Source organism: Mus caroli, unplaced genomic scaffold (assembly GCF_978045245.1).
Source record: "Mus caroli unplaced genomic scaffold, Mus_caroli_1 scaffold_13, whole genome shotgun sequence".
Lineage (NCBI taxonomy): Eukaryota > Metazoa > Chordata > Mammalia > Rodentia > Muridae > Mus > Mus caroli.
The window spans coordinates 44,738,918-44,751,544 of record NW_028227268.1 but is presented as its reverse complement, the minus strand read 5'-3'; the positions used below and the strand labels follow the sequence as shown (position 1 = coordinate 44,751,544).

Below are 12,627 nucleotides of genomic sequence, written 5' to 3'. Positions count from 1 at the left end.
TTGGGCTTCTTCAACTGATTCTTCATTTTTGTCTCAGCCCTATCATGGTTTTCAAAGAGCTTCATTAATTAGTGCCACAAACTTGAACCCGGAGACTTCTGCCTTCACGTGGCGGGGGAGGGGCTCCTCCCACCTGTCCCAGGGCTCCTAAGTGCAAATGATTTTGCCAACAGGATGGATCTCAAGTCCTATCTCCAGTCTGCGTGTTCCAGCACCTGCCTCATTTCTGCCCAGCCAGTGGCATTAAACATTTATGGAGCTGTAGAGGATCAAAGGCCTCTGCTGGAGGTGGTGGGCAGGCTGGAGGCCCTGGTTTGGAGGATGGAAAGTAGTTCACATCAAACCGCTTTCTGCTGCTGTCTCAGTGCACCCTAGGCTCTTGCCATAGATCTGGTCCCATTCCTGGAGTGGGAGCTAATGCTCAGAGCCAGAGCCCTGAGGTGACTGACTTTGGATAGCCAAGGATATCAAGCCTGATATATCCATGGCCATACCAGAAGCCACTGAGTCTGGAGACTTGCTCAAAGATGATGGTGGCTGTGCCCCTACCGTCTCTGGGATGAAGTGACAGCCCTTTCCTCTGCTCCCGTAAAACCCCAAACCCCTTTGGATGCTCTGATTTGAAAACTGTCTTGCAGAAGAGCAGATCTGGGCTTTCTTGGTTTGGGGTTTTCTTTTCCCTCCTCTTCTTGCTCAGAAAGCAAGTGTCATCCCAGCTGACTTCAAAATAAGCCACCTATATGCCTGTGGATCCCACGAGTTGACAAGTTGTTTAGAATCGGGAAAGTGGGGGGTTGGAGAGATGGCTCAGCAGTTAAGAGCACTGACTGCTCTTCTGAAGGTCCTGAGTTCAAATCCCCAAAACCACATGGTGGCTCACAACCATCCATAATGAGATCTGATGCCCTCTTCTGGTGTGTCTGAAGACAACTACAGTGTACTTACATATAAATAAACAAACAAATAAATAAATAAATAAATAAAATTTAATTTATTTAATTACTTCTTAATGAAGTAACCCCTTCAAGGTAACCACCAAGGACAACCTGCCACTCAGATGACCAAAGAACCTCCTACAGCCTAGCCACAGATGACTCCAGTGTTACTCACTCTTTTCTACGGGGTTGATGGGAGGCGGGGGGGGGGGCAACTCTGCTTTGTGGAACCAGTCTCCTTACTGACCACAGCTCCCTGGCAGTTTCCATGATGATGTTGGCTACATAAACCACACCACCACCCTGCCCTCCTTCATTCGCTGAAACACAAGCTGATTCAGCATGGTTTGAAGCCCTCACCGACTTTAAAGCAAAGTCTCCCCTCACCTCCCCCCATCTTCCTCTTACTCAGCTTTCGTATGGCATCTGTGACCTGCCTTAGGCTTTGGGAATCCCCACTTTACAGTATTCATTGAACATTTAGAATGTACTGGTCCCTGGGCTAGGTTTGAGTAGAGGGCACATAGGCCGTGCAACTACCTGTAGTGAAAAATTAGACAGGAAAATCAGGACCTTCTGAGAGTAAAGAGCTGGGTAGACACAGTAAAGGGGGCTGTGCAGGTTACCACAGGCTGGTGTGTGTGTGTGTGTGTGTGTGTGTGTGTGTGTGTGTGTGTCCAGAAACCAGAGAATAACTTACAGGAGTTGATTCTCCCCTTAGGCAGCGTAGGGAGTAGAACTCCAGTTACCAGGCTTGACAGCAAGTGCCTTTTACCCACTGAGCTATCTCACTGGCCAGTGCCACTTTTCAAATTGTGTGTATGAGTTGAGTAAACTCTAACTGTAAGCCTTGATAGAGATGACTGTCCCCTTGGACATTTTATTGCCCTCCATTATGGGCAATGCCGATGTCTAGGAAGATGTCTACCAAAAACTCTACTGCTCCCTAGATTGGTCCAGGCTCTGCCTCAAGCTTGCTGGGAACCCATTCCACAGAAGCCATGTTCACCAGATCTTCAGTAAAGAATGACAGCAAGCCGTATTATTACTCTAGTCATGCAGTTCAGATCCATTCCCTGGGCTCAGGACAGAGTGTTGTATCCTGGGATTGTAGTCTGCAATGGACTCCCTCTTGTATCCCAGGCAGTCAGGAAGGCCACATTGCAGGTTCCCAGCTCATCCAGAGCCCTACTTCCAAGACAGTCGGGTGAGACCTCCAGAAGCCTTTAAGTCAGGAGGAACAATCCTGAGATTATCAGGTTCATCCTGCATTGTGGCTCAACCCCCTTTTCCCAGAGCTGTGTAGTCCTGAAGGACCCAGGGATGTGAGAAATGTCAGGAATGCCTGTGAGAAAGGAAGAGCCTCATGGCACTCACCCGTTTCCAGACTTCTGTGCCTGTTCTCCCATTCTGTGGGCAGTTCTGGTTCTCTCTTTCCTCCGTTCCTCTCTCCTGGCTTCTCCTCATTTCTGATCTTTTCTTCAAAGGCTCCCCTACCTGCCATTCCTTCTGCTACTCTCCTTTCTCTTCCGATTCTCCAGACAACTGTCCAAAATCCTCACCCAGCATCTTCCCCAGATAACTCCACATGCCACCTGCTGCCTGGGATTCTTTACAGCAAGCAAGATGGCTCCCCAGGGCCCACAAAAGGATCTACAGAGCATCAAAGGAGCAAAGCTGGAAGACTGTAAGGACCAAAAGACTCTCCTAGGAATGAAACTTAGGGCAGAAGTCACTTGCTTCCAGGATGAGATGGGGGAAGTGCTGTGGACAAATTGTTGGGGTTTGACCCATGTTCACATGGAAAGAACTAAACATTAAGTTGCCCTTTGAGGGCCTCCTTCTTCCTCTACAGATATTAACATCAGCCACGTGTTTGTGTCCTGTTGAGTCCACTGAAATTCAGTAACAAGCCTAACCATGTCCCTTGGGTCTGAATAATAGCCTCTAGTTCTGCACAGCTAGCCTGTTATTGGCCCATGGCTTACTGGGGCTCCTCAGGTCACAAAGTCATGGAATCTTATTTTTCTGTGCTATTGACTATTCCAACTACTCTTACTGCCCCTTCTTCAAGTTTTTCTCCATCTGAAACAATCAGCTATACCTGGTGGGCTGAAGGTGTGGCTCAGTGGTAGAACCCCTCCCTCCCTATCAAGTATGAGATCATGTGCCAGGTTCTGGTAAAAAAAAAATGAAAATTTAAAACTAAAACAGTCATAAAGACCCCTGATATTCATGCTTATCCCATTTTCTCCGTCAGTTCCAAGACCGGAGCTGGTACTGGCATAAAAGATCTGTGTTCCTGTGGCTATTCTTGTTCTACAGAGGAAATAGAGGAAGCAAGGTCTGGAACCCCATGGCTATGTGGGGACCCAGGGTGCTGCCTTCAGCACCCCACAGCTTGACCCAGGTTGCCCCCTACCAAGTGGAGAATGTCTCCCCAGGACACAAGTGCCACTGGCTTTTAACTATAATATCAGGATAATTAAGCTTTTCTGTGAGCACAGTTTGCTGCTGATGCAGCTGCCTGGAGCCCTGGCATTTATTGAGCGCAAAGTAATAATTTATTGTCCTTTGTACGTTCAAAAGCCGTCTTCATTATCGGCCCAGGATGGAGCTGCCACAAGGGCAGGCGGGCCTCACCAGCTGCCTCACTGATGTGCATCTTTTCAGGTCACCCTTGTAGCTGTCAGGTACCAAGGTGGGGTGGAGAGAGAAGTGAGGAGGGGGTGTTCTCTTTAATGGAGAATCCGATTAGAACCTGACACCTTGGTAAGCTACTAACCCGGGAGAGGGTGGCAAGCTTGGCTGGGCGTGGGCAGCTCGGGAAGGCGGGGGCTGTGTGCCACATTAGCAGGGCAGTCCTTTCCCCAGGGCTCGAAAGCCTGTTCTTTTGCCGCTGGGTCTTCTGCGCCTTTGCTTGAGACTTTACGGTAAGCCGCTCCTCCTGCGCCCCCGCCCCCAGCCCCGCGCGGCGATCCCGGGCGCCGACGCCAGGCGCTGGCCGTGGTGCTGATTCTGTCAGGCGCTGGCGGCGGCGGCGGCGGCGGCCCCGCTGCTCTCCCCGGGACCGGCTCTGCCCCCCGCGCCCACGCCTCTCCCAGTCCCCAGTTCCCCTACCGCGGCCCCGACCCGGGGCGCGGCCGCAAGCAGCACCATGCGCCCAGCAGCCCTGCTGCTCCTGCCCTCGCTGCTGGCGCTCCTGGCTCACGGTAAGGGACCCGGGCGTCCGGCCACAGGACGGGGGCGGGCGCGGACTCCCAGGGTTAGGAAAGCAAGACCATCCCGGCGCCTTGCTCCGTGCGTCCTGTTGTTCCTTCCAAGCACCGCGTCCCGCCGGCTGCGCTGTCCCCGGCGCCGACCCAGCCGGGCGGGGCGCGGGCTCCACGGGCGGGAAGCCGCCGCGGCTCCCGCCATTCGCGCCCGGCCGAGACCTCGCCTTTAATCATCTCCCCGGATCTAATGGGATTTCTCTGCTGCAATTCATCACGCCACCCCCTCCCCGCACACACGCGCTCTCCCGCGCGCTCCCTCGCTCCACTCCAGGCGTCTAGGGGCGCCCGGGCGCGTTGCGGGGGGGCGGCAGGTCGCGGGTGCAGAGTCCGGACAGCCCAGCTAGCAGCCCGCCGTTCTGCCTCCCCCGCTGGTCTCCAAACTTCGCTCGACTTTGCCGCTTATTCTGGGTCCCTCGTATCCTCACTGCAGAGGAACTGGGTCGGGTGGTGGCGGGACCCGGGCCTGGGACATCTCTCACCTATACTTCTGCCTTGACGCTGTCAAGTCAGGATTGGAACCTAGAACACAATTCTGGGGAAATATATCCGGGGACCCTGAGAGCCCACTGCCCAGCCCCTCGCTCTTCTCTGGGTTGCAGCAACTGAGGTCCTGAGACTGGCTGCCCTCCCTGAAATTCTTTTCTTGCACACAGACACACACATGCACACACGCACATGCACGGAGCGCTGCTTCTCTTCGGCTCTGCCTTCCTGCCGGGTTCTATCAACCTTGGAGCCGCAGACTAGTTAGCGGAACTCACCGTTTGCCCCAGCCCCGAACGCCGAGTCAAGTCCTAACTTCATTGATCTCGGTCAAGAAACGCTTGGCCTCGGAGTTAGCAGCAAGGGAGTTTGGAGGAAAGATGAATGGGAAGCAGGAAGGGTCTGAAGCAAGTGGTCTCGGGAGTCTTCAAATGCTTAGGTCATTCTCCGCTTTTACTAATCGCCTGCTGGGGTCCGCGAAACTGCACTTTGACTTGGGACTCAAAGTCCCTCGCCATATGGTTATGGTTCCTAGCGCCTGCTGTCAAGGCGGGAGGGAGGGAGGATTGTAACCTTCGGGCTCCATCCTCCAAGGCCGGAGAGTTTGGAGGTCAGAACAGCCAGACCAGGGCTGCTTGGGGCTGGGATAGTACCAAGCCGCTCTTTTCCTGTCCCGGGGGATGGAGAGGGAGAACATCTTTGAATCTCTAGCTCTACCCACAAGTAGACCACATCTTTGCCCAGCCCACCTGGCTGCCCACACTGGCTCCTCCTAAGACTAGGAAAACTTGGAATTATATGTTCGCCTTGCTGGGAGGAAAAAGAAGCCCACTCCAGGGATAAGAAGGGATGAAGAGAGATCCATCTCCTGGGCCAGAAATCTAAGGATATCTCTCTGCATTTGGGACCTGAGTGGGGTATGGCCACATCCTAGCTCCTTTCCTGGAACAGTCTGTGTCTGTTTCCTAGCAATGGAAGTTCTTATCTGAGTGTGTGATCTGGATTCCTCAGGTCTCAGGATGTCTGCAGTTCAGGAGCTCTGAGTGCTGGGTGACAATTCGTCAGTTAAGCCACCAGTGTGGAGGTGTAGTCTCTGCCAGCCAGCTCCTTGCAGAGCTGGAGAGAGACCATAGGTCTCCAAGAAGAAAGCTGGTATGGCTGAGAGTCCAGCCCAGATTGGAGGTGTTGAGGTTCGAGTTGGGAGGAATTTACCCACTCTCCCTAGAAGTCTGTGTCCCCAGCCAGTGTCCTGTGGTTCATTGGCTTCTCCAGTGTGGTGGAGTTTGCCTTACTATGTGTTTTCTAGGTAGAAAGAGAGGATTTGGAAGCAGTGGCTAGCCTGGCATGTGAGAGAGCCTGGACCCAGATCTGGGTGACTAGGAGGCCCCACCTATTTAACATAGATGGGAGGCTCATCGTTAGGGTTCTGAGCCCTCTCATTTTGGAGGTAGTTCAATTGGCTATCTGAGATTCCTGAAGAGTTTATTAAAGGAGATATTTGCAGAGTAAAGGCCTTTGGCTGCAAGTCTTTTAGCCAGAGGATGCATTGCTGCAGCCCAGCCCGGGAGACCTCAGAGCTCTGCTTACAAGAGGGACACAGTCAGCCACAGTCTAAACCTCCAACCTTCAGTGGTCCAGGGAAGGAAGAGGCTCTGAAAACCAAAGAGATAGATGGATAGTGCTCCGCCCCACAGGCTCAAGCCCCTAGTTCTTTTGCAGCCCGCTTAGATGTAATCTGTTCCAGGTATGACAGACATTACATACTATGGGGCATCCTCCCAATCCATGGGAAGTGCCAGGGAAGTCTTGCCACAGTGGGGGAGAAGACAGTTCAACAGGAGCTGTGTCTGCCTAGGCCTGTTGTGTCAGTTTAATGATTTTTAATGAGCAATTACCTTTAGTCATTCTCTTAATTTCTGAATATCAATAAAGTTAATTAAACTCTGCATGTGTGAATGTGGCCTGGGGAGATTGTAAAGGTAAAAGCATCCAACACTGGGATGAGATTAGGTCGTCAGGTATAGAAGCTGCCTCCATAGTTATGTGACCTTGGACCCAGGGCTCCATCTCTCTAAGCTCTCTTGTGAGTGTGGTAGAAAGGAAGATGGGGGCGGGGGGGGGCAGAAACAGCAAGCCTCAGTTGCTTATTCTGCCAGAAACTGTGGGAGGAAAAAAAGAGGAAGGCTTTGGCTTCCAGGATTCCTACTGCTGCAAGGGTTAACCTAGTACTGACTTAACCTAAAATGCAAATTGCTGCTTTGGGGTGGCGCTCTGGTTGGTGCAGGCTTCGGATGGCTTATTGCTGGAGTCTGGGGGCTGCTAACCAAGCTTTACCACACCCTGCTTTCTAGCCTGGTTCTTCAGGATCGGGGCTCTTGCTGGGGATAAGGGCTCATGGGAGATAGCTTGGATTCCACTCAGAGCTCTAGAGGTGGACCTGGCAGACAGGGAACTCCTGCTGGGTTTCTGAGGAGACTGCCCAAGCAGAGTTGGCTTTTGGCCCCTCATGGGCCTAAGCGAATCAAGCTTGGCAGGTCCTGGCGGCCATCCCAGCCTCAGCAGGGTGGCAGCTTAAAATGCCTTGGGGATCCTGTGGGGCACTAATGGGGAGCAAGAAGACAATGAGATTGGGCTTAATTAGAAACTGAGCTTCCATCCTCCCCACCCCCCTTCCCCATGTCTGCCCGAACAGAGGGACTTGTCAGAAAGGCTGCCTCCTTACCCTCTCTCTCATCCAGTCCCAAGCCCTCCAGCCTCCTCCAGCCCTTCTTATCTCCACCCCTCCTAACTCGAGCCAAGCCCATCTACCAGATGGCTCTCAGCTCAGGAATCTTGTAACCCTACTTGGACAGAGCTCTCAGGGTTCATTATCCTACCCTCCACCCTCGGTCAGACACAAAACAATAGACGGGGGGGGGGGGTAACTTCAGTAAAGGAGTCTCTCAGCCCAGATGGGGAAGAACCCAACTTACTATGTCCTTGGCTCACAATAGACCTCACTCTCGGGAGCCATCGTTGTAAGGGTGCATGGAATTCACGGTCGGTCGCCAAGCCTGGCTTTTCACCTGTGAGGGGCTAAGCTCTATAAATAAGAGTCACCTAGAAGAGGAAAAGCTGCCAACCCCAGTCCACAGCCAAGAGGTGAAAAGCAGGTGTTAGGGGGTCTCCAAGGCCAGTTCCAACAGGAAGCAACATCATTCCAGAAAGATGACTAATCCAGCCAGGTCAAAGGAGTCTTGTCTCGGCATCAATTTTTCAGACAAGCCCAGTTCTCAGCAGCTTTTGGACTCTTGATGTTCCTTCTACCTGTTTTTTGTTTTGTTTTGTTTTGTTTTGTTTTGTTTTGTTTTGTTTTGTTTTTCTTCCCCTCGGCCAGCCTGGCTAGTCTACTTCGTGCCTTTGAGTCTGGTTTGACTGGCAGTTCAGTAATTGGCAGGAGGCATCTGCTCTATGGTCTGTCCTCCAGCCTGGGTCAGAGGACTTGTCCATGCTCCCATTGTCTGTTTGGTGTCCCATCTGGTCCCCGGACTGTTGGATCAGGAGCCCTTGCCTGGTTGTTTGAAGCTCCTTCTCGTACCAACAACTCAGGAAAGAGAACAGTGAGCCTACCTTGCTCACCCCGAGTATCTTGGGCAACTCCCAGAAGCCTCTTTAGGAGAAACTTCGGGTCAGCTGCCAGTTAGAACGGAATGATTGGCCCGGGGCAGCTGGGACTGCGTCTAGAAGCTGAGTTTGCGTAGCAAGTACACTATTTTTACATAGATTGTATGTTGGGAATTTTTTTCCCCTTTCCTAACAGTTGGCCAATTATTCTGCCTGTAAATTACAGCCTTTACTTAGATTTTTTTTCCCTTCTACAAATTAAGCTGTCATGCCATCAGCCTTAGGTGGTTTGGGGGCGGGGCCAATGGCCGATCTTAATTCGGTAAAGCTTTTCCTCAGTCATCCCTTAGTGCCACCACGACTTGTGTCCCCAGCGGCTCAGGGCCTACCTAGCACGTGGCACACACCAAATGCATGTTAAGAAAGCTGTAAGAATTGCACGGGTAGAAATCAGCACAGGAGAGCACAGGGGCCCAGCCTCTCAAATCCCCTCCCACAGTTCGTATCTGGCTGAGAAGGAAGCCTTGTGTGAACTTGAGGACTGAGGCTGCAGAGTGCACTCAACCATTCAGGCTTCAGAAACCACCACACAGCCTAATGTGGAGACTAATGTGGAGCTCTGAGATCAGATATGCCCTTGAATGGAGTAGCGGAGGCCTAAGAGAAATCTAGATGGTAATACAGATTCATGAACCTTTCTCACTCCTACAAAAAGCAGGTGTTGGGATGGGTACTGACATCCAACCAGTCCACCATTCATTTGCTCATTGCACAAACATGGTTTGAGATGTGTGGACGAGCCCAGAGAACACCCTTAGCCACAGGGACCAAAGCTTCACTGATCAAGCCTTTTCTATTTAATGCTTACAGTAAGAGGTTTCTACCCCCACTTTACAGATGGGAAAAACAAGTTTAGGAGAGATCAAGTCACTTACCCTGGGCTGTCTAGCTAGAGAACAGAAAGGGTACCCCAAAGGCCTGCCCATTTTGCAAAGTCTTGTATCGGCCAGCGCTGTGTCTCCTCCAGCCTAGGAAGAGAGGTAGTCTAGGCAAATGGAAACCCAGAACACCACTATTCAAATAATATAAACAGCAGCAATAACAGCAAATGTTTATGAGGACCAAATACATGCCAGGCTCCCTAAGTGCTTTGAATACATTCCCTCGCTGCCCCTCATATCATTTCCATGAAGTACAAGCTATTACCTGCCTTTCATAGACCAAGTTCAAGCTCATATTGTCTGACAGACTCAAGATGTAGATAGTCCATAACTTTCTTCTATCACATTTCTGGCCTTGACAGTTGCTTTCCAGTGATGCCTATTCTCAATCTTTACTGTGGCAAGTTACAGAGACATTTTATCATACTCTATCCTTAATGGCAAAGGGCTGAAACACCTCAACGCAAAGGTCAGCTGCCTTAGGTGACCTCTGCCCTTTGTGGGTCTTGATAAATGAGACAATCGGTCCTACCTCCAGCCTCCATTGAGGCCCAGTCCCCAGATGGAAGCCCTAAGCCTTCCCCAGCTCCCATCCAACTACCTACCTGCGGTCCCCCCCAGCCACCAGCCCTTGGAAGAGAAGAAGATCGATGCTGCAGCTGCAGGCAGAGTGTTGTTGGCCATTGATTGTTGAGATTTCTCAGAGGGCTCCGGAGCAAACAAACCTGCCAGGTCTCCAACAACAATCCCAGGCTCTGGCTGCAGAGCCTGCAGCCTTGCTGGCAGGGTGTCTGGCAGGGAGAGAAGGGGTGAGGTGGGAGGTCCTGGCTGAGCCCAGCAGGAACAAGGGGCTCTGCCAGGAGATGAGCAGAGACTGAGTAAGCCCGGGAGGAGAGGAGATGCGGTGAGGATGCTTGATAAAACCTAGACCCCGTCGTGCTGAAGCTGGTCCTGCCTTCACAGAATGCCAGTCTGTCCTGTCTGTTTCCATTCTCCTGCCTTCCCTTTCCTGATTACCCAGCAAATGCAACCCATTAAGTACTCAGCCATTAACTCACTTACTCGTCCTCCGTTCAACGATCCCTCTATTCATCACCTATCAGAAACCGGACTATAACGCAAGCCCTGACCTTAAGAAACTTAGAGACAAGCTGCATCCTTAATAACTAAGATCATCTCTAGCTACCTCTACGTAGACTAGAGACTTCTGGTTTTTGTTGGTTTTGTTTTGGGTTTGGGTTTTTGTTATTGTTGTTGTTGGTTTTGTTTTGTTTGTTTTGTTTTGTTTGGGTATTTTTTCCTCTTCTAGTAGTAATTAAATGGGCTAGATACAACCAAGTGACACCTACAGGATCCATCTACCCTGGACTGCAGGGACAGATGACTCCTGATCAGGATCTTGGCATACTTCTGTGCCTCAGTTTCTCACCTGTAGCAGGAAACCACTGTCTCATTCTGTGAAGGCCCAGAAAGTCTCTGAAGTCCCCAGGCCAGGCCATGATGAAACTTTCCCATCTCTACTGGGTCTGGGTCTCCCTGTAACTTTCCACATGCAAATATGGTACAGGGTTGTCACCTCCTGCTTGTCGCCAAACCAAATACATTGTATAATCCAAGTTGAGGTTATCTACCCACAAAGTGTGTCCCCAAGGACTTAACCAGAATTGTCATACCCTGGTAGTAACCTCATGATGTCCCTCAGAGGCCCCTTCACACTTTTAGCCCCTCCCCAAAGGCTTTTCTCTTCACAATCAAGCCCCTCCTTCCCATCAGGCAGGATTTAGAGACACTCGGTAGGAAAACCCTAAGCGATTGAGCATCCCTACATCTTATCTACAGGCTGTTTTCCTCCTGCTCTCTCCATCCTCAGCCCAGATTCATCTACACTGCTTCCCCTCTCGGCCTCTTCCTGCCCCCTCCTCCCTCCCAGCTCTGCAGCCAGCGATCACCAGCTTCTTTGTCCCCCCAAGCAGCCACCTGCTGAGTGTCTGGCCAGGGTCCCACAAGCCAGCAGGTGCCTGGGGAGTCTCTGGAGCCTAGGGAGAGAGGAATCAAGCCGTGCGGGGAGACTGCATATCAGGAAAAATTCCAACAGCACAGAACTAGTCAAAAAGCCAGGAAACACCTCCCCCCACCCCACCCCACCCCTCAGTTTACCCTGTGCTGGCTCTTGATGTCTATGTGACCTTGGGTGAATCTTGTCACCTCCCTGTGCCAGTGGGAATAAATGGCACCAGATTCTCTCCCACCTCTTTTGTAGACAACATAGAAAATCGAAGGAAATCAGTGAGGGTAAAGACTAGGAAAAGGCTAGAATTTCTATTTGAGGAGAGGGTCCCCCAATAGCTGGAGAGATGCAGGGCACCAAGAGGGGCAGCCACTTTGTTGGGCAGTTACTGGAGGGCCTGGACCTGATGAACTAAGAAGCCAGGCCAGGGCTGAGCTCTCAAGTCAGGGGTGAGCATTAGCTCAAGGTCTGCAACATGAGACCAAGCAGCAGAGAGACAGCCTGGGTTCATGGACTTTTAAGGGTCTTCACCTGGCACACTGCTCTGCCGACATAGTCGTACAAATTATTTATATCCAGACAGGAGATGCTGGTGATTTGAAACATCTGGCCCAACAGCTGGCAGTCTCCCTCCTATCAGGACACCTTAGTTTGTGGATGGCTAAAGAAACTGGAGGAAAGTCACAATTTGGGGATCAAAGTACCCCTGATATTTCCAGCCACAAGTGTGAAGGAGGTCTCCAGTGAGGCATGAAAAGTAATGTGCAGGCACTTTTATTTTTTTATTTACCTGACTGCTTTCTCTTTCCTCCTGCATGGCCCACTCAGAACCTGTCCTGTAGCAGAGCCCTATTCTACACTGCTTAGTCTAGTCTTCTTTCTCACCATCCCTCTGTGCCTGATCCTCAGGTCTGGGTGGTGCTCATGAGGCCTCTGAATGTGGGCTGGTGTCTGAAGTCTTAGCCCTGCTGTATCTCATACTGACTCTGACACTCCCTTGGTCTTTCCTGTCCTGGGCTTCAAGCAACAGAAACAGGAAAAAGACAGGGGAAGAAAGTTTAGCTCTCTCAATTCAAGGTGTCCCTCCATCCAGCTCAGAAGAGACCTTGGAGGTCAAAGCAAAAATGAGATTAGGAGGTGGGTGTGAGGGGTTGGGGTTGAGTCTGCATAGCAACTTTAAGATTCTGGGGAGAAAGCAGCCTAGACATGCAGGTAGCTTTGGCTGTGCGTGCTTGCCTGGCTTGTCCATCCAACCCTGGGTGTCAGGGCCCTCTGTGTATTCTGGGGCAGTGGCCAATGGAATAAACACATCAGGCCTCAGCTCAGGCTGCTGTCCCCACTCCCAACAGCCCACTTCATTCTCTTTACCCCAATCTTGGGCT

At 51.4% G+C, this 12,627-nt stretch overlaps 1 protein-coding gene across 3 annotated transcripts in view; it reads left to right on the top strand.

Moving 5' to 3' along the window:
- The first annotated feature begins 3,964 nt into the window (after window positions 1-3,964).
- The window catches only part of Sez6 (seizure related 6 homolog), a 48,242-nt gene continuing 39,579 nt past the window's right edge, over window positions 3,965-12,627 (top strand). For all 3 annotated transcript variants that reach the window (XM_029483331.2, XM_021176451.2, XM_085829792.1), the window contains exon 1: window positions 3,965-4,147. In XM_029483331.2, the coding sequence (XP_029339191.1) occupies window positions 4,093-4,147 (55 nt within the window). In that variant the 5' untranslated portion in view covers window positions 3,965-4,092. The remainder of the gene's footprint in view (window positions 4,148-12,627) is intronic.